The 20,979-nt window shown below is 59.0% G+C and overlaps 1 protein-coding gene across 1 annotated transcript; it reads right to left on the reverse strand.

Annotated features, from left to right (window-relative positions):
- Positions 1-342: 342 nt before the first annotated feature.
- Positions 343-20,393, reverse strand: LOC140647326 (1-phosphatidylinositol 4,5-bisphosphate phosphodiesterase gamma-1-like). Its single transcript, XM_072851803.1, has 33 exons — positions 20,141-20,393; positions 19,494-20,015; positions 13,274-13,423; positions 13,071-13,164; positions 12,913-12,960; positions 12,185-12,269; positions 11,970-12,050; positions 11,844-11,878; positions 10,793-10,865; positions 10,579-10,680; positions 10,381-10,499; positions 10,195-10,280; positions 9,880-10,000; positions 9,596-9,764; positions 9,194-9,313; positions 8,874-8,981; positions 8,534-8,721; positions 8,129-8,329; positions 7,870-7,989; positions 7,366-7,549; positions 6,971-7,048; positions 5,693-5,796; positions 5,376-5,472; positions 5,004-5,070; positions 4,388-4,551; positions 4,169-4,265; positions 3,823-4,047; positions 3,361-3,509; positions 2,458-2,572; positions 2,058-2,219; positions 1,749-1,837; positions 1,442-1,626; positions 343-1,364 (listed from the first exon to the last, which is right to left on the reverse strand). Exons 2-33 carry the CDS (start codon positions 19,711-19,713, stop codon positions 1,313-1,315), a joined length of 3,888 nt encoding a protein of 1,295 aa, XP_072707904.1. The 5' UTR covers positions 19,714-20,015; positions 20,141-20,393; the 3' UTR covers positions 343-1,312.
- Positions 20,394-20,979: the final 586 nt, after the last annotated feature.

Consider the following 20,979-nt stretch of genomic DNA (forward strand, 5'->3'; position numbering starts at 1 on the left):
TCCCTGTGTCCCCACACCCCTGTGCCCTGTGTCCCCTTGGCTCTCTGCCTCGTAGCCTGTGTCCGCTGGCCTGTGTCCCCCTGGCCCTGTGCCCTGTGTCCCATGTCCCCTCCCCAGGTGGCCCTGCCCACCACAGCACACACATCTCATCCACAAAACCACACGCTGCCCTGGTGTCCCTACTGTCGCTGGGACACATCATGGGGACAAGGGTGACACACTGAGCTCAGGGGTGCAGGACCACTGAGCCACCACCCTGGGGACATCACCCACCCCAGGGACATTGGCGCTGTGGGCAGAGCAGGGGGGGACCAGACCACAGCGACGGGGTATAAATATTGGCTAAATAGATTTATTTTCGTACAAAGAATACACAGATCCCCCCACCGGGACACCCCGATCCTGCTGGACACCCCCAGATGTCCCCAGCCACCGTCCCGCTGGGCACCACCTCCGTTAGCTTTACCGGCAGGATCTGTCCCTGTCCCCAGGGTTTGGTGCCAATGCTGATGTCACCTCAGGGACATCCCTGTCTCCTCTGGGGCCACCTTGGTGCCTGTGTCTGCCCGGTGCCCGTTTGGGCCACCTTGTCACCGGCCACCCTGCCCTGTGGGGCACCCCCAGACCTGGTCCCCTGCTCCCTCGTGCCCGTCCCAGGGGCATCTCCGGACATTTTGGGGTCCCACCCCGTGCCCTAATACTGAGGCTGGTACAGACCCTCCCCTCCCCGCGCCATATGTACACGCTGGATAAAAGAAGAAAATACAGATATTTATAGCGGGGGGGGGGCAAAATGCCCCCCTACACCCCCCCCCAAAGTGTCCCCTGCATCCCCATCCTGGTGCCTCACTGCCAGCTGGTCCTGTCCCCTCTCCCCAGGATGGAGGTGGCCGGTCCTGCCCCATCCTGGGCCGGCTGGGCACCTGTGCCTCAGTTTCTCCATTGGTTGTGGGGCTCATCGCCCCTCCCTGCCATGGGGTGGTGGGACATGGAGGACGTGGGGTGAAGATGAGCCGCAGTGGCCACCCCATGGGGACAGGGATGCGGCCACCAGCCCCAGGGAACATGGGACGAAGCCGGAGGTGCCCTGGATTTATGCCAGAGCATCCCACCTCCTGCCTCGCCCCGATGGCGAAATGTCACAGGCAGAGCTACCTGAAGTCCCCTTTTGTCCCCAGATTTGTCACACCGCTATCACCCAGCCCTGGGCATGGGAGGGGTCCAGATCTGGCCACCCCACCTCCCTTTGCAGCAGGAGAGGAGGTGGCGGGGGGGGGTCCGCAGCGGGCTGGCAGGCTCATGTCCATCCAGCTCAGCTGCGTTTGGTGACCATTTGCCGGTCCCTCTTCTTCTTCTCCATCAACCTTGTGGGGAGCAAGGTGGTGGCCTTAGGGACCCTCCTGAAAGGGACCTCCTGAAGGCACAGGGAGGGGACACTCACTTGCGGTTGCGGACTTCGGTGAGCTCCATGAGCCGCTCCTGTGCCGCCCGTAACTCGTCGAGGCGCTGCTGGTAGCGGGAGTCACAGCCGTTGGTGCGCTCGTAGCTGGAGACCTGGCTGGAGAGCTCGCTGGCACGGTCCCGTAGCTGCTGGATGGACGAGTAGAGGTTCTCCTCGTCTTCCTCCTGCTCCAACACAAGGGTATGGGGCTGGTGGGGTGGACAGGACACCCCAGGGTGCTGTTGCCCCCCTGCTCCAGCTGGGGGAACTGAGGCATGGGGTTCCCTGAGCCGCCCGGGCCACCTGCCTTGGCATTGATGATCTCGATGTGGATAAGGAGGGCGGCGAGCTCCAGGTCCTCAGTGTAGCTGTTCTTCAACGGCACCGACCGGTAGCCTGGACACCACACCATGACACGAGCTCAGCCCCATGGCAGGGTCTGAGCCCCTCGCCATGGCCAGATCCCCAAGAAGATGATGATGATGATGATGATGATGATTGCAGGGGGGTTGGACTAGATGACCTTTAAAGGTCCCTTCCAACCCAAACCATTCTATGACTCTATGATTCTATGATGATGATGATGGTGGTGGTGGTGCGGATGGAAGGACCATACCTGTTTTGAGGCCCTTGACGGGGAAGGTGGCTTGTGCCAAGAAGTTGGGGTCGCTGAACATGTCCTCCTCGTACACCACAAAGCGGAGGAAGGCGAACTCAGGGTTGTTGATGTCGAAGACAAACTGCTTGAAGAGCCAGACGGGGTTGAAGCCGTTGTCGGCTAGGGGGCGAGGAGAGAGCGGGGAGGGTCAGAGCAGGGCTAGACACATGGACATCACCAGCATGGCACCAGCACGTTAGTGGGAGATGTCTGTCCTCTTCACTCCTCCATGAAACCCAGCCCCATCACTCACATGTCCAAGAGGACCCCAAAGGGCACAGCTAGGGTTGTCCTGGCATCCCCGCCTGTCCCCAGGGCGCAGGGGCTGGGTGGGAACATCACCCGCATGGATTCTCACCTACGACGTCCGTCTTGTTCTTGCTGTTGTCGTACTCGGAGCCGCACACCTCCACCTCCACGAAGGGGCACACGATGCTCCTCCCATTCTTGGGTAGGTGCCGGGCACCGAGGATCTGCAGGAGGAAGAAGAGGGTGAGGTCTGGCTACGTCAGATGAGGAATGACTCTCCGGGGCAACCCCATGGCTTGGCTGTTTTAGAATCATAGAAAGATAGAATGGTTTGGGTTGGAAGGGACCTTTAAAGACCATCTAGTCCAACCCCCCCTGCAATAAGCAGGGACATCTTCAATTCGAGCAGGTTGCTCAGAGCCCCGTCCAACCTGACCTTGGATGTTTCCAGGGATGGGGCATCCACCACCACTCTGGCCAACCTGGGCCAGTGTCTCACCACCCTCAGCATAAACAATTCTGGGTGTTTTGGGCTTGCCAAAAGCTTCATGGCCATAATTAGCCACGCCACACCTTATTTATGATCTTGGATCGGTTTTAGCTTGATTTTAGGTGTATCCACCAAATTATTTACAAAACCTTTGCTGGATTCATGTCACGCTCAAGACTCAGGTGCCTACAAACCCACCCATCCAAGTTCTAACACCAAAATTACCCAAGGGTTGGGTAAGGTGCTTCTGGGCTTTTTTTAGCTACTTTACCCTCCACCTTGCTCCTGCTCAGGTTGGGCTCAGCTCTGTGCAATTTTGGGGTTCTCCCCTTGGAAAAATGATGCTGCAAGTGGAGAAAGACCAACAAACTAAAGAGATCATGGGGTAACGATCTCCATGGAGCAAATACGGGGCTGAAACATGTAAAAACCACTCCCAGTTGACCCAAAATAGAGGAAGAAGCAAGCCCCCATCTTGATGGTGACCACCTCAGGGTTGACTTGCTGTCCTCGCCCACTTGCCTGCAGCTGCACTGTGATGGGCTCCACAATCTTCAGGCTATTCTTGTCGAAGGGGTCAAATGTCTCGTCCCTCATGATGTCAGGCTGCAGGACGTAGCCGCTGCGGCCGCCGAGCATGAAGAGTGCCTGGTTCAGCTGCATTGGCTTGTCTGCGGTCGTGGGGACAGAGCAGCTTTGAGCTGCGGGGCTCAGGGACTCCCTGAGGTCCCTGGGCAGCAGGTCCTGTCCTGGAAACCCCCCTGCTAAGAGCCCCCAACCCTGGTTGGAGAAGGGACACAGCTGGGTTTTGCATGAAGCACCCAAGAATTGCATGGAGATGTCCCCATCAGGATGAGGGCAAAGGTTGGAGAAATCATCCAAACCACCTCCAGCAATAGGACCCAGGGCAGAGCCACCAGGGATGGGGATTTTGGGGTGACCTGTGGGGATGAGCCCAGCAGCGACCCCAGCAGCAGGATTTACCAGGCGTCTGGAAGTTGAGGGCCACGAGCTGGCTGCCACAGATCCACATGGGCAACGGGTCGTAATTGGAGGAGTCCAGGCGCTGCCCTTTGGGGTAGATGCGGCTGAGCTGGCGCCGGTTGTACTGCAGGAACTTCTTGCCCTTGCTGCGGTTGGCGTACTTCTCTGCCTTGGTCTCCGGGAAGGAGGACATGTCCCGGTAGCATGCCTTGTCCGTGCCAATTTCTGAAAGCACCAAGGTGGCCATCAGTGGAGGACATGGGGAGTTGGCCCACCACGACCACTTGGTTCCCCCTACCCATCTCTTCCCATGCTCATCCCATCACCCCTCTTCTGCAGCTCTTACTGTCCTCATCAAACGGCACTGGGCGGCAATACACAACCAGCTCAGAGAGCTCCAGTGCAATCTTCTTCCTCCGCTCCATGATCTTCCCCTCTTGCATCTGCACAAGGGAAAACAGGAGCTGAAAGTCTTCCCCCAGGCTTCTCCTTTGGAGATGTTGGGGACCATCCGCTGGGGGATGGGACCGTCCACCCCCATCCTCTGCACCCTGGTGCCCCTCACCCTGGCATCGGCGTTCTGCGTGGCCTCTCGGATCTTGGCCACCCACTCGCTGAGTTCCTCTTGCGTGTCCGCGGCCACGTCCAGTGACTGGGCTGCGTGGGACATCTGCTGGGAATGGATGGTGAAGACAAATGGTTTGGAGCTCCTCCCGTCTTTGGAGATAACTATAAGGACATCAGAGGGGGGCTTTACTCGAAGACATTCCCAACGGATGGCTCTGTGGAGCAAATGAAACCTCAGCGGTCCCGCTCCCGGGCCCCCACCAGCCCCCCTGGCACCCCACCAGCTGTTGGGGTCCTCTTCTTGTGAGGGTCCCATTTTTCTAATGAATGGTTTCAGCTTTCCACGCTGAAATGCATTTTCCTTTCAGCCAGGGGTAAATATCCCCCAAACCATCTAGACTTCTAAATTCCTCCAAAACCCCCCAAAATCAGCCCATTTCCTCTGAACCCAGCCCCGTGTTGCTCCCCAGTACGTTGTGCCAAGCATGAGCCTGGCTGGCAATTGCATGATGAGTTTGGGGAGCCTCAGCTCACGGCACCGAGCTTCAGCACGGGGTGCACGCCATCCCAGAGAGCTCCCGCAGCCGCGGTGGGGACGTGGTGGGGACACTCACCTACGTGGCAGGATGGCACGTCGATAAAGCCCTTCAAGAAGTTCCCCAGGGGGCTGTTTTCTGACGACTGCAAGACAGGAAGGAAGAAGGGGTGGTGAGGGGCGGCTGTGTGGGACTGAGCCCAGCGCCCGCTCCGTTTGGCAGCCTCCCTCCAGCCCTCTGAATTGGCCAAGTCTGAGCAAAAGCAGAGAAAAAACACCCTCTCGGCATGCTCTGCTCCGCGGTTGAGCATCTCCTAGCCTCTGGATAAGGGTCTGGGTTGGCGTGTGGCCAGGAGCATCCTCCAGCCTCCGCATAAGGGTCTGGACTGGAGCGGGGCTGGGAGCATCTCAGGCAGCCTTGGTCCCAGGTGCATGGGGACAGGGCACTCACGGCCTCATCCTGCTCCTGTGCTTGCATGCTGACGATCTCCTCCACGTAGTTGGCTGGGAACCACAGTTGCTTCTTGCCCCCGTAGTCCCCCCGCCACCTGCAAGGGGTGAGAGGATCAAGGCAAGTGGATCGATCTGGGGTGGGACAGGGGTGTTCATGCTGCATGCAATGTCAGGGGGTGGTCGGAGAAGGGGTGGGGGGACAGAAAAGGAGGCAGTTAAAACCTACCACAGGACAACCCACGGGAAAACCCAGGGCGTCCCCTCCACCTCCCACCCACAGTGATGCCCACCCGGGGGCCACCCAACTGCCCTCACCAGCCGCCGTCCTGCTTGTCAACATTGTGGATGATGGCCTGCTTGCAGAACGACAGCTCGTCCTCCCGTTGTGCTTTGTAGTCGTAGAGAGCCTTCACTGTGCACTGGACCATCGGGGAGAGGGACACATGTCACCACCCAGCGCCCGGGGACACTGGCAGGCAGCGTGCCCCACTCAGCCTAGCTCCTCAAGCCCTCATGGTGGAGCATGGGGGCTCCTGAGGGTCCGACACCCCAAGTGATGCCCCCAAATTGCCCATGCCAGCAGTGAGACATGTTAGAGGGGACAGGAGGGCTGCAGGGTGCCCGTGGTCCTGTAGGACCACCACATTCAGTGCAAAGCGGGTTCCTCTTCTGGGTCCCCCAATGGTTTCTCCTGGTGCACTGAAGGGGTTAATCCCCTGATAGTCCCACACTCCCTGGAAAAAAACTATTTGGGTTAAGCTTTGCCATGTCTGGTCTTAGCCTGAGAGCTGCTCTGCTGCAATGGGACCTTTAAGGCACAGCAGCGTTGGACCATGGCATCGTAGGATCACAGGGAAGGAACCTTGGGGTCCAGTCCAGCCTCCTCCAGGGTAAGCTCCAAGACCAGCCTGGTCCCAAAAACTTCTGAGGATGGAGACTAGGTCAGCTCCAAGAACAGCCGAGTCCCAAAAACCTCTGAGGATGGAGACGGGGTCAGCTCCCAGACCAGCCTGGTCCCAAAAACCTCTGAGGATGGAGATTGGGTCAGCTCCGAGACCAGCCCAGTTTCAGAAACCTCTGAGGATGGAGACGGGGTCAACTCTGAGACCAATCTGGTCTGAGAAATCTCTGAGGATGGAGACTGGACCAGCTCTGAGACCAGATGGATCACTCCAAGACCAGCCCTGTCCCAAACACCTCCAAGGATGGAGACAGCACCACCTGGGAACTGACCCTAAACCTGCTCTTTTGGGGTTCCCTAGTGCAAAGGGATCCATGGGGGTTTCCTCACTGTTGGGGCAAACTTGTGCCAGGTCCTTGCTTCAGGCTGGGATCTCTCCAGACCTCGCCCACCACGCCATTACAATGCTGTTGCTGGAACTCGGACTGTCCCCAAATGACGGGGAGGCGGAAAGGTCCCACCAGCTCCAGCATCACTCAAAGGTCATAAAAATGCAGCAAAACATCACCACTTCTCAGGTCAGTAGTGGGAGATGTGGTGGGTCTGGGGGGACACTGCCCAGGAGCCCCAGCACTAGAATCGCCATGTCCCACCACCCTCCATCTCCCAGGGACACCAGCTCAGCCCCTTACCCTGGCCATTGGCATCTTGTTGGCCTCTACGTAGAAGTGGGGGGTCCGCACCTCATACAGGGCTCCATAGTCCAGCTCCTGCAAAGAAAGACACCTGAGTGGGTCACCTGGATGCAGGCAGGGGCTACAAGGGGATGTGGTGGGAGCTGGGCCACCACAGGTGATCCAGAGGATGTTGAGAGGGACCTAATATCCCTTTGCAAATCGTTGGAAGTGAATTACAGTGGAGTTATAACTGTGGGCATTGGCTGTGGAACGAGCTTGGCTGGTTCCAGTTGGGCTTCAACCAAAAGCCTGGAGGAGCCCTTCCCACCGTGGTGGAGCTGGGGACGGAGCTTGGTTGCCTGTGGCACAGAGCCCCTATCCCCACCATCCCCACTGCCCAGAGCACTCACGGTGGTGCCCATCTTCTCCAGGGTCTCCTCATTGATGGGGTAGCGCAGCTTCATCTTGCGGTAGAGTGGGTGCTTCTCATAGTAGCTGACGAGGTCCACAAGGCTCTCAAACTCAGCCGAGCTGCCCAGCATGAAGAGTCGACCTTCCTGCTGGATGCGGCAGTGCTTGATCTTCCCCTCCGCCCTGGGGCCAAGAGAGCCAGGGGGGCCATGAGGTGTGGCCAGACCTTGGCTCCATGATGGGGACGGGCAGGAGGCGATGCCCTGCCTAGGCAGGGATGCCACTGGGGTGACCGCCCTGAGGATGTGTCTTTCCCATCACCACAGCCTCCCCATGACAGCATCTTGTGTCCCACCGTCTCACCCTGCTGACCCAAAGCAAACCCCCGCCACCTGGCACGGAGTCACAGCAGACATGAGATGGGCAGTTCTCAGCTCGGATGGCAATGTGGGCACCGTGGCCAAGCCTGACCGGCTTCAGGGTGCCGAGATGGCCGCACTCACCGGAAGGAGATGGCGTAGGAGTTGGGTTCACTGCGCTTGCGCACCAGGAAGGCTCCGTCCCGCGGGACCCGCATCAGCATGTGCTCAGCCTGCAGGCGCGTCAAGCTGGCGTGGTACCACCTGGCCGGGCAGAGAACGGAGGCGGTGGGCTGGTGCTGGCATCCCCACATCCCGGGGGGCACCCAAGACCTGACACGAGGGATGGAGGAGGCTGGTGGACCCAGGGGACCAAGGGGATGGGGATGGGAACCATCCTCACTCTTTGCTCTCGTGGGCATTGGGTTGGGGGACGGGGTCGGTGAGGCGCATCTCGAACTCGTTGCAGCGGAGCGGCACCTCACGGTAGTGGCAGATGAGGCTGTAGAGGCTGTCGAAGACCAGGTTGTCCGTCAGGTAGAACTTGGTGGCGCCGGCCTCCTGCCGTGAGTGGATCCGGCAGTGCTGCACCCGGCTGGACCTCCTGCCACGGTGGTGGGGGGAAGGCGGGGGTGAGTCAATTCAGGTCCATGTCCCCACCATCCCACGCTTGGGGGTCCACGTGCTGTGCAAAAAGGTGGTGTTTCCCCCCAAAAACGCCATTCCACCCACCAAACCAAGGAGCGGCTGGAGGGCCGACGCCTGGCTCAGGGAGGGTGGGATCCTGCCTCCCCCCTGGGGCTCCTACCAGAAGGAGAGGGTGTAGTCACCCACGAAGGTCTCACTCTCGCGCACCAGGAAGGTGCCATCCTTGCCGCCCGTCTCGGTGCAGTACTCGTGCAGCAGCTTCTCAGCAATTTGCCGCCCGTCGCGGCCACCTCCCAGCTTCCCATGAAACCACTTCTCCGTGAAGTGCAGCTCGTTGTTGTTGAACTCCTGCGAGTTCACCCCAAAATGGGAGAGATGCCCTAGGGTCAGCATTCCTGCCAGCCATCGGCATCAACCAGGCCGTTGCCACCCTCTCTCCCTCCCCACAGAGTCCTCCCTAAAGCCCCCTGCCCCGTGGACGCATCCTGCCCCTCATGCACCTCCTTCTGCTCCACCTCCTCCTCATCCTCGTTGAACTGGTAGCGGGATGTCTCCTCTGAGTAGTAGATCTTGTTGCTCGTCAGGACAAAATAATGGGGGCTCCAGGTCTGGAAGGGAGGAAGAGCATCACCAGGGTGGGAAGGATGATGGCATGGAGGGACAGGGCTTAGAGACCCCTTTTTCTGACCCCTCCTGTCCCCCACAGCATTGCAATGGTCTAGGAGAGCCCATGCCCCATGCCCAACCCAAACCCCAGCGCTCATCCCTGTCTGACAGACCCCACTTGGCCCCTGGCTGCCATTGGCAGGGAGCCCCTTACGTGGTCGATGGGGTCTTCGAGGTAGAGGATGCCGTTCTTGATGGAGTTGCTGATGTCGTTCTCCGAGTAACTGGCGGTGGAGACTTCCTCGTACAGGTTCCCTTCGACCAGCTTCTTGTGCTGGGGACAGCCCAGGGAGGGGAGCTCAGTGGTGGGCACGGTGTCCCCATCACACTGAGCTCCCAGCCCTCAGGCCATGCTCGGGCTCCTGCAGGTACCTCTCCACCACCCCCTGTTCCTCTTGACCATCTCTTGCAGTAGGACATTGGAGAGATGTCCTACTTGTGCACAGATCGATATCACTTGAGTCCCAGGATTTGGGATAATCCCCATCCCTCCCAGCCCAACGTGGTCCTTGTCCCTCCTGCAAAGAGAGGCTCTAGGGTGGTGCCCACTCCACACCTTGATTAGGATCTTCTTCTTGAGCTGGGTGGGTGAGGGCAGCTCGTCGGCATTGATGTCCACCGGCTTAGTGAGTAGCATGTCCCCGAAGACCTTCTTGAAGTGGGAGGCCATGTTCCTCTGCTGGACGATGCTGCAGTGGTCTTCGATGGAGAGGATGATGGGGAACCTGGAGGAAGCAGGTGGAAGTGGTGGCTTGGGACGAAGGTGAAGGAGAGGGGAATTTGGGCAGGGGATGCCTGCCTGTCCTAGAATTGGGGTGTCATTGAGGGGCTGGGGCTTACTCAGAGGTGACAAACGCATGCTCCTTGATGGTGTGCAGCACATCCAGGAACTTGATCTTGGAGGTGAGCGTGTGGCCATGGTAGATGATGGGGAGATCGTCTGGGCCATCCCAGCAGTCCACTGAGTGGGGAGACACCTCAGTTAATGCATACCAGTCACCGACTGTGCACCAGGGACCACGTTTTGGGGCCCCCAAAGGACATGGAAGACCTCCCACTCAGTGCCATGGGATGGGTGCAGAGGACAGTCTGTCTGATGGACTGTGGGGTGCCAGGGGGGACTGAGCATCACCGTAGGCTGCTGGGGGGACTCACACTCAATGCAGCGGCAGCCCATGCGGAGGCAGCGGGCGTACGCCTCCAGGGAGGACTCGCTGGAGAACTGGTCCCCGGTCAGGTACCTGCAGAGGAGCAAGAGGGACCATCAGCAGCCAAGGCTGCCCCAGCTGGGGTGATGGGATGCTCATGGAGGTCCCCGAGGAGAGCCCACTATGTCCTTACGTGTTGTGGGAGGAGGAGATCCAGTACTGGGACAGGGGGTGGTTCATCTCCTCGGGCACCACGCGCTCATACTTGGCATCCATCACCATGTTCTCCTTGGAGAAGAGGTACGTGAGGAACTAGAGGGGAAACAGAGAGGTCAGAGCCTGCTGGGGCTGGAGAAACACCCCTGGGTGGGTGCTACGTGGGGCCACCCACCTCGTCCAGCTGGAAGGAGGGGTCCGCCGCCTCGTTGGAGCCCTCCTTGAGGTAGGTGCACATGTAGTCCCGCACCATGCCCACGTCGCTGGCCCAGGGTTCCTGTGGTGCAAACGTGGCTGCCGTTATGGGGGAAACTGCGCTGGGGCATCCCATGGGGGTGCCCGAGGTTGGGGCTGAGAGGGATGCTGCAGAGGTCTCTAAGAGCACCCACCTTCTGGTCGTGCAGCAGGAACTTCTGGAAGTCGTAAAGGGAGACTTGGCACAGCTCAGGGCGGTCCACGTTCCTGGGACATGGAGCAGCCATCAGCGAGGACTGGGAGCAGGATTTGGGGTAGACCCCATGGAGGAGTCGAGGCCACCAGTGTCCACCTGCAGCTCAGCCCCCCGATGTCCCCCACTCCTGCCCCATTCCTGCCAGCAGTGGCAGCTGGCAAGGGGCTCGGGAAAAGAACAGGCCATGGGGGTGCAAGGGGCAGCTCGAGCTGTTGGGTGCTGCTAGAGCAAACACTCCCAGTGTCACCCTGTGAGTTGGGAGAGGCGGGCACACAGCTGGAGTGTGCAGCGTTGCCTGAGGATATGGAGCGGAGGGCAGGGTGACATGTCCCTACATCCCAGCACCCATCCCTACTCACATCCCTGCTCCTATCCCTACTCCCACCCCTGCTCACATCCCTCCTCACATCCCTCCTCACGTTCCTGCTCCCATCCCTGCTCGCACCCCTGCTCATCCCTGCTCCCATCCCCTCTCCCATCCTGCTTTCATCCCTGCTCCCATCCCCACTTCCATCCTCGCTCCTATCCCCACTTCCATCCCCGCTCCCATCCCCACTTCCATCCCCGCTCCCATCCCTACTCAACCCTGCTCCCATCCCTACTTATCCCTGCTCTCATCCCTGTTGCTATCCCTGCTCCCATCTCCACTCCTATCCCTGCTCATCCCTGCTCTCATCCCTGCTCATCCACACCCCCATCCCCTCTCCCATCCCTGCTCATCCCTGCTCCCATCCTCGCTCCCATCCCTGCTCACCCCCGCTCCCATCCCTGCTCCCATCCCCGCCCTGCAGACCACCCTTGCCATCCCCACCATCCCTTCCACCCCAAACCTGCCCCGACACTGGGAGATGCTCCGGGGCCACGCACACCACCCGGACCCTCCGCTCTCCCCCGGCTCTGCCCCGCAGCCCGGCTGGATTGCCCACCCGATGGACCCAACCTTCGGAGGCTTGGCTGGGATGGGAGCCACGGGGCTTCTGGGTACTCACCGCAAGGGGAAGGAGAGCTCCAGCTGCTCAATGACCTGCAAGGCAAAGGAGGGGACTGGGATTAGCTGGCCAGGGACACAATGCACCAGGCGGGGGATGCTTGGGAGGACAAGCATTGGTTCTTACCGACTTCTGTGCATCAAACATCAGGTTTTTGTAGAACTGGATGAAGTGGGAGAAAGTCATCTCATTCCTGGCTTCCACCTCCTGCCAGAGAGGGTGCTGCATGAGAGCAGGGCCACCCGACCGGAGCCAGCGACACCAAGGCTGGCTCCAGCCTGGCTGTGGGGTGCCTTGAAGACCCTCTCCCTGCATAGTTGGGGTGCCTGGGGGGTCCTTACCACGAGCTTGTCCCGCAGGAACCTCATGTTGGGGACGCGGTAGTTCACCTGGGGCAGCATGGCCTTCAGGTCCTTCACCGTGATGCTGCAGGAGGGTGAGCCAGCATCAGGGCACCGGCCAGACCCCGCAGAGGATGGACAACACCCGGATGGGTCTCAGCTCCTGACATTGAAGGTCCCACCCCAAATTCTGGTGCCAGCATGGTCTCTGGCGTGGGGCTCCCACCCTACTGGGCTGTGGATCCCTGCAGTGGCATAGGACCCCCAACTACAGGGGGTCTGGCACAAGCATGAGCAAAGGGTGGAGGAGAGGGAGCTCATCCAAGAACCCATTGGGTGCTCTAAGACATCATCCCATCTGGAGGTGATGCCCATCACCATAATCATTTAAGTCCAAATTCACTTGATTTGGGGTTTTTCCTGACTTGGGAAGATGTTTATGGGCTGCATTAATGATCCAATCCCTCCTGGCACGGGTGGAAATGTAGCAGTGGCGATGGGGGCATTGGGGTCCCCATGGTCCCCACAGCAGCAAGGAGGGGACTTGCACTTGAGTCTCTGATTTTTGGTGCCTTCAAGAACCCCAACTAACCTGGTACTACCTTTCCCCACAAACCCCACTCCCAGCCTGGCTCAGCCTCCAGATCTGGGGTGCAACTGGGGGGATACGGCCCTGTCCAGCCAAACCCACTGGCCGCTTCCCGGCATGTGACTATGCCAGCGCTCACCTGCCTTCCCGTGACCTGTCCATCCCATCAAACTGTTTACGCAGCCACCTGGGAAGGAAGGGATGGACATGGTGCTCAGCCCCAGGGGGGGACCAAACCCAGGGGGGGTTTGTCCCCCAGACGGGGACTGGGAAATGGGACCCACTGGCCCTCCTCACCTCTCGATCTGCAGCGGGGTCTGGGCTTTCTGGGTGTCCGCCACCAGCCAGTTGAGGCCTGTTATCCACAGGTTGATGTCCTCCTCACAGAAAGCTGGAGGAGGAAGAGGAGGATAGTGAGGCCAGGATGGGGGAAATGGGATGCTGGGGAGGGGGTGAGAGCCCAAGGGTGGCGGGGAGGAGTGGGAAGGGAGCCCACGCACCTGCCACGCTGAGAGTCCGCAGCCTGAAGTCCATCCCGTAGAGGATGATGAAGCACATGGTGAAGTCGAGCTTGCGAGCGTCCTCGGGGTAGCGCTCGAAGTCCCGCGAGTTCTTCCCCAGGCGGATCTCCTTGATCTCCCGAATGTCGACTGTGGGGAGAGAGGGACATGGGACAGTCCCCTGACATCCTGCCACCGCGGACCCATGTACGGGGCTTGGGGAGGCTGCAGGAGGTGGGACTGCCAGGAGACCACATGCCCTCTGGGGAGGCTTGTCCCCAGGATGGGGTGTCCCCATGACACTGCCCATGGGTGTGTGATGACATGGGGGTGCCATGGCCATATGTCCTCCAGGGAGATATGTCACTGCAGCCCTGCAGTGACATGTCCACTAGTGTGATGGCACCATGGCTTTGCATGTCCTTCAGGGAGCTGTGTCCCCAGGACAAGGTGTCCCCATGGCACTGCTTGTTGGTGCATGATGGCATTATGGGTGCCAGGCCCATGTGTTCTCCAGGGAATCATGTCCCCAGGACTGGGTGTCCCTGCAGCAGCTACGTGACAGCACTACAGGTGCCATGGCCATATGCCCTCCAGGGAACCGTGTCCCCAGGACAGGGCATCCCCACAGCACTGCTGTAGCTGCGTGACAGCATCGTGGGTGCCATGGCCATGTGTCCTCAAGGGAACTGCATCCCCAGGAAGGGGTGTCCCTGCAGCACTGCTGCAGCTGTGTCACAGCACCATGGGTGCAATGGCCACGTGTCCTCCAGGGAGCCATGTCCTCAGGACAGGGCGTCCCTGCAGCACTTCCCCCAGGTGTGTGATGGCACCTCACTCCTGTGTGTCCTCCAGGGACCCGTGTCCCCAGGATGTGGCATCCCCACAGTGCTGCCCACCGGTTTCCTGGCTTTGTGGGTGCCACATGTCCTCCAGACTCAGCCTGCCCCATCCCAACCAGAACATCTCCAGCCACCTCTCCCCTGCCTTCTCCTCCCCAAGACAGACCCTGCTCTGGGGCAGGCTGAGCTCATCTTTTAATTGAAGACATCTGCCCAAAGGTGGCAATTTGGAGCCCTGGCAGCCCGGACCACAGGGCGTTTCTTTCCTGCCGTGCTGCTCTCTCATTATCTCGCTATATAAAGCCCTGCTGGCGGCAGGAGGGCTGGGTTTCCGGACCATGATCTTCCTCACCGCTATGCCGCCGGGGGAGATTTCCAGCCCCTGGTTTTGCCAAGTGGACACGTCCCACCAGGAGGAGAAAAATAATATGATGATATTAGTAATAATACCCAAAGTTATTCTTGATACCATGAGCATCACCCCTGGGTAGTTTTGCCCTCTGGGGCTGAGGCACCGGCACCGGAAAGGGCTTTGTGTGGCTGAGGGCGGCCAGACCACCGTGCCGGGGTATTGTCCTGCCGAGGAAATGGGTCATTTCCCGGAGAATTTCCAGCCCAGCCGCGTTTCCGATGCGGCAGTGGGGAAGGGTGCAGGCGTGCTGGTGCCTCGACAGAAACCCTCAGCCTAATCCAAAGGAGATAAATAAAAGCCAAGCACAGGGAGGAATAAGGGATGGGGGAGAAATTGGGCTTATTAAGCAAGAAAAGAGGTGCAGAATAGTTTTTCTTGGCAGAAAAGCTACGGAAAACACTGGAGGCTTTATCCAGCCTTCCCTCGCTGGATGACCACAAGCCAAATTTCACAGATTGGGGTGGGATTTTAGCACACATGATACACAGAAGGTCTGCACCCCTGCATGTGCTTTGTTTTGGGACTAGATCTCAAGAAATGAAACCCTGTTGCTGTCTCCGTGCAGCCCCCATGGCTTGGAGCAAACCCATTTTGGTATAAACAGGCAGATATTTGGGGGTAAAAATGGGTTTATAGGTTAAAAACCAGCTGCTCATCCCCAAACCTGCCCATGCACAGGGCACTGGAGAGGGGTGAGAAGCTGGTGGCTACCGGGGCTCCACCAACAAGTTGCAACGCAGCCATCCCCCTGATTCAATGCTGCTAGGATCTGGCCTTGGACCCAAACCTCTGGGTGCTGCCAATAATCATAGAAGCATCAAATGGTTTGGGTGAGAAGGGACCTTCAAAGGTCATCTAGTCCATTCCCCCCTGCAGTGAGCAGGGACATCTTCACCTCGAGCAGGTTGCTCAGAGCCCCGTCCAACTGGACCTTGAATGTTTCCAGGGATGGGGCATCGACCACCTCTCTGGGCAACCTGGGCCAGGGTTTCACCACCATCATTCTAAAAAATTTCTTCCTTATATCTAGTCTGAATTTACCCTTCTTTAGTTTAAAACTTTTGCCCCTTATCCTATTGCTACAGTCCGTCCCCATCTTTCTTATCAGCCCCTTTTAAGTACTGAAAGGCCACAAGAAGGTCTCCCCGGAGCCTTCTCTTCTCCAGGCTGAACAACCTCAACTCCCTCAGCCTTTCCTCACAGCAGAGGTGTTCCAGCCCTCGGACCATTTCCGTGGCCTCCTCTGGACCTGCTCCAACAGGTCCATGTCTGTCATGCTGGGGACCCCAGAGCTGGACGCAGTGCTCCAGGGGCGTTCTCAGGACATTGGAGTAGAGGGGCAGAATCCTCTCCCTTGACCTGCTGGCCACGCTGCTTTGGATGCAGCCCAGGAGACGCTTGGCTTTCTGGGCTGTGAGTGCACATTGCTGGCTCATGTCCAGTTTTTCATCCACCAGTACCCCCAAGTCCTTCTCCGCAGGGTAAATAGCCCAGCCCCACGAAGAGCCGAGGGAAGAGGGAGCGGCGCGGGGCTGCACAATGCAACGCGGCCCGTGGCTTCCTGGAAACCACATCTGCAGCGGATTTGCAGCGATCATGTCAGAACTATGTCTCCAAACTCCTCCCTGCATTGTCTCAGGGGTCCCGGGTGATTAAAACACTCTGGAAGTCGGTTTCAGCTGCGAAAATCCCTTTTCTCTTCTAATGCAAAGTAAGCAGTGTGGTGCAAAGAAGGTTTTAAATATAGGGATGGTGGGAAGATGATGTAGGACCAGGGTCTGCCCGGTGGCTTTTAGGGATGCTGACAGCCTGGGAGTTTTCTTAATACATTAGGAGCAAAGCAAAGCAAAGCAGTCAGAGGGAATGGTTGTGCTGGGAAATCCTGCTGGCCTGGACAGAGCTACGGTGGCACGAGCCACGTTCCCTCATGTTCGCCTCAGTCACCTCTTCTTGCAGGACACGTGGCAGCTCAGACCCTCCTGTACGTGGGGAATTGGGCGACCGCATCCCCCAGGGCTCCCTGCGGTGTTGTGAAGCTGATTTAAAACCTGAAATAAAAGATTTCCTCCTGGTCCAGTGGCGTTAAACCCCATCTGGAATTTCTCCTCCCCAAACAGTCCTAATTCTAATTATTTGGCATTAGCAAGGCTGGAGGTGTGATCCCAATTAGCTGTCGTCGTGGCAAACCACCCCTCTGAAATGCTCCTGGGTTTGCCAAGCTGCCTTCACCCCTATTTCTTTTAATTTCTTGTAAAGATCCCTTTTGGGCTGTTTTCCGCTAGATTTCATCCTTGCACTGGGGACCAAGGTCTGCCGAGGGCAATGAGCTGGAAACCCTGCGGGATGAGGTTAATTTTGGAGGCGATGCTACAGGCGACCCCATCAGCACGGACACGCGTCCATCGGCTGCTTAACGAAGCGTGTAATTAGCTTCATGGTGCAGGGCGTCTCGGGGAGAGCCAGGATCCGTGTCCTGGCCCTGCCAGTCTGTAACAGAGACATCAGTGCTGTCGGTCATCCCCGCTAATCCCCCTGCAAGCAGGGCGCCTGGTTGAAGGGGGGATTTAAAATGGCCCGGGCAGGCGTGAGGTCAGGCGTGGGGTGGGAGCGAGACCCCAGGGATGAAAAGGAGATCCTGCTGCTTCCATAAAATCACGGCAAGTGGGAGGACATGAGGGCATGGAGCAGGGCTGGGCCAGGGGGTAAAGATGCTCCAGCCCAGCACCAAGACTGGGATTGCTCCCACCCAGGGCTGGGGAAAGTGGGTGGTGGGGTTGGATGGCAGGATTGTACCATTTCCAGAGGGATCTTCCTTTTTTTTCCCCTTTCTGGATGACCTTGGAGGATGCCCACTCATTCCCAGGGCGGGGGGAGTTTGGGCTGTCGCATAGGAGAAACCAGATCCCAAGGCACCGGTGGGGAAACTGAGGCAGGGCATCGGGAGCGACCTGAGACCCTGACGTGGTGATGCGTGGCGGTCCCAAAAAAAAGCAAGGAGCTGGAAACGCTTTATTTCTGTGAGCGGAGAATGAGCTCTTCCCCATGAGGACCAAAACCACCTCTCCAAAAATGGGTGCCCTTCCTCTCCTCGCCCAGCCTTCCTCCTCCCACAAATCCTCTCCTGCACCCAGTAGGTCCTGACAAGCACAGATCCTGCTCATGCCGATGCTCATCTCCTTCCTGTGCCACCCTGCTTCCCAGCTCAAAGCCTCACCATGGCTGGCAGTCCGGCTCAGGGTTGGCCCCTCCAAGCAGGAGCTGAACCTTCCTGGGGATTTTGCTCTGTCTCGCACAAAATTAGCAGCGGGTGGTGATTTTTGGGTGAGTGATTGGTGATTTTTAATGACACCCTCTGAGCCCTCCCCCAGGAAAAAGGCACCTCTCATGTCCCAAACCTCCAGGATGGGCTTTGCCATTGTCCAGGTGAGATGATACCCCAAAACTGGGTTCCTCCCCGCATGGGGATATGGGATGAGGCGATGGTCTAGCTCCATGTCACCCCAACCCCGTGTTTTCATCCATTGGCTCTTTTTATCTCAATTTAACAGGAGGTGCAAGCCTTGAGGTAATGAGCAACCAGCTAACAAGCACCAAGGCATGGAGCCCCACTGATGCTCTGTGGTGGGAGTATGCCTCAACAGCCTACTAGCCACCAGCGAATCCACAAGTAAGGGTGATTTTTATTGATGCTCCAGTGGGAGCATCTCCTGTGCCGGACGCCAGTGCCACCAGTCCAAACTTTCCATTGACGTCATTAATGCATGTGGGGCAGAGCCCAGCTGGCCAAGTCCTCTCATGGAGCCACCCCCACGCTCCACCCCATGCTGCTGCCTGCCCCGGAAGCCTGAGCACCCCATTTTTGAGGTTAAAAGCACCATAAGCAGGCAAGGTGGTGGCCGGCTCCTTTACCTCCTTGCCAGGGAGGGTATAAAACCCCAGGGATGAAATGGCAGCAGCTTGAGCCCCATGGCAACTTATGGACCTCGTGAGCTGGCATGGAGGAGGTGAGGGCTGCTCAGCCCAGCAGCTCGTCCATTTATATCTCTGGGCATCCTACCATGGCCAGGCATCCCACCAAGGAAGGGCACCCCACCACCATAGGGCATCCCACCATGGTAGGGCATCCCAGTATGGCAGGGCACCCCACTGCATCCAGGCACCCCACCATGGCCAGAGCCCCCACTGTGGTAGGGCACCCAAATATGGCCAGGACCTCACTATGGCCAGGCTACCCACCATGGATGGGCACCCCACCATGGTCAGACATCCCACCGTAGCCAGGCACCCCACTGTGGCCGGCCATCCCACCATGGTCAGACATCCCACTGCAGCTGGGCACCCCACTGCGGCCAGGCACCCCACTATGGCTGGGCACCCCATTGTGGCCTGGCACCCCACCCTAGCCAGGCACCTCACTATTTCCAGGCACCCCACCACAGCCGGGCACCCTACCACGACCGGGCAGCCCATCATGGCCAGGTGCCCCACCATGGCCAGACGTCCCACCAAAGCCGGGCATCCCACTGTGGGTGGCCAGACCACCATGTCCAGGCACCCCATTGCAGCCAGGCACCCCACTATACCCAAGCACCCCACTGCAGCAGGCACCCTGCCACAGCCAGCCACCCCACTGTGGCTAGGCATACCACTGCAGCCAGGCACCTCACCACAGCAGGGCACACCACCATGGGCAGGCACCCCACTGCCAGGCACCCCATCATGGCTGGGCACCCCATGGCCAGTCACCCCACCACAGTAGGGCATCCCACTACAGCCAGGCACCCCACAACCAGGCAACCCCACCACAGTAGGACATCCCACCATGACCAGAAACACCACGGCCAGGCACCCCACTGTGGGCAGTCATCCCACCACGGCCAAGCACCCCACGGCCAGGGACCCCACCGTGGCCAGGCACCCCACTGGCACATCCCCAGCCCCCAGTGCCGCTGCCGCTCATACTCACTGTCCCCTTCCACCTTCTCGGGTGTCCGGCTCCAGATGATCTGGCGGGTCTCCAACTTCACCTGGAAGGTCCTTCGCTCCGGCCTCTGTGACTTCTTCTGATAGAACAAGGTGAGGACGGTGCCCATCTCCAGGCAGCGGAGGATCCTGCCCATGTCCCCTGCCTCCATCCTGCCGTCCTCCAGAAAGCCATTGACGCTGTTGAGCCTGGCCACGGACATCTTCACTGCACGGCCATCGCCCAGCGGAGCCGCAGAGCCAGGGTTGTCTCATGCAGGAGAGGACGAACAAAATAGCTGAAACCTCCCTGGGGATTTTCTCCACTCGCCCTGGGCACGGGTTTCCTCTACGGCCGATGTCTCCTCTGCCGCACCACGGCCGTGGCACAGAGTCAGACTCAGCAGCGGTGGGGAGGAAAAGGGTGGGCTGGAGGTACCGTGACCTTCTCGCCGAGGCTGAATCCGGCCCCGGCGTTGGCATCCAGTGGTGGTGGGAGAAGACGGGCAGCGCCAGCAGCGATGGCCTTGCGGTTCAGAGCCAGTGGGGAGAAAAACCATCAAGCCACTGCCAGATGGTGGGGGCACCTTTGCGGGTGAAGAGGGTGGCGTGGGGGGGGGGAAGCCCAGCCAAAAAAAAAAGCAAAGTCACCCCAAAACTGATGGTGCCTGCGTTGAGGTGGCAGATCCCCCCCCCCGGCCTCCGGGCCAAGCGGGGCCGGGGTTGGGAGAGGGGTGCGGCGATGGGGTGCCGAGGGGTGCTCGGCCAGCCCAGGGAGCAGCGGGGGTCCCGGTGGGGTGGGATGCGGGATGCGGGGTTGGGGTGGTGGTGGGTTGAGGGGGGGTGGCTCCTGCTGTCTGCCCGCCGCCCCTCTCCTCCGCTCCTTAATTTCGGGCTGATGAAATGGACGCCCAGAGGAAACTGCAATCACACATGGCCGGAAAGAGATCAGAAAGGAATTTAAAAAAAAAAAAAAAAAAAAAATGCAGGATCTTGGAGAAAGGAAAATCCGAGCCGGGGAAAAGACGGTTGAGGGTGACATCTAGAGGAACTCAAGATGGGGACTGGCTTTGTGGGGGTGCCCCAGGCCCTGCTGCCGGCTGGGGTGCACCCTGGGACGGGGATGGGTTTGCCCGGGTGGAAATGTGGTTGGTTGTTTGCCAAAAAAGGGTTAAAGATAAGGAAAGCGGCTGCTGTGGCTTTAGCTCCTGGCTGTCTCCGCCGTGACGCTGATCTGGGACTGAAGCCTCATGAGTGACCGGGACTGGCGTCACTGCTGTTATGAGTTTTGTCCTGCCTCAAATATATGGGAAGAAAGGGGCTGGAGACTCCAGTGGGGGGAAAGAAACACAGCCAGAGAGAGGGGGGAAGGCAGCAGGGGACAGGGCTTGGTGTCACGGCCTCTGATTTGTCCCTTTGATGGGTGCTGGATGGGCAAAGACCCGCTGGTGCTATGGGGGCAGATGCTTTGTGCAGGGATTTGGGGGAGG

This window comes from Ciconia boyciana, chromosome 2 (genome assembly GCF_034638445.1).
Source record: "Ciconia boyciana chromosome 2, ASM3463844v1, whole genome shotgun sequence".
Lineage (NCBI taxonomy): Eukaryota > Metazoa > Chordata > Aves > Ciconiiformes > Ciconiidae > Ciconia > Ciconia boyciana.

Bases quoted from the DNA above. Each gene is read 5' to 3' on its own strand.
- LOC140647326 (XM_072851803.1), bottom strand. From the start codon at position 19,713: ATGTCCGTGGCCAGGCTCAACAGCGTCAATGGCTTTCTGGAGGACGGC. The intron at 12,051-12,184 runs GTAAGGACCCCC...CCTCTCTGGCAG, and splicing joins TCCTGCGGGACAAGCTCGTG to GAGGTGGAAGCCAGGAATGA. The intron at 1,365-1,441 runs GTGAGTGTCCCC...GCTCCCCACAAG, and splicing joins ACCGAAGTCCGCAACCGCAA to GTTGATGGAGAAGAAGAAGA.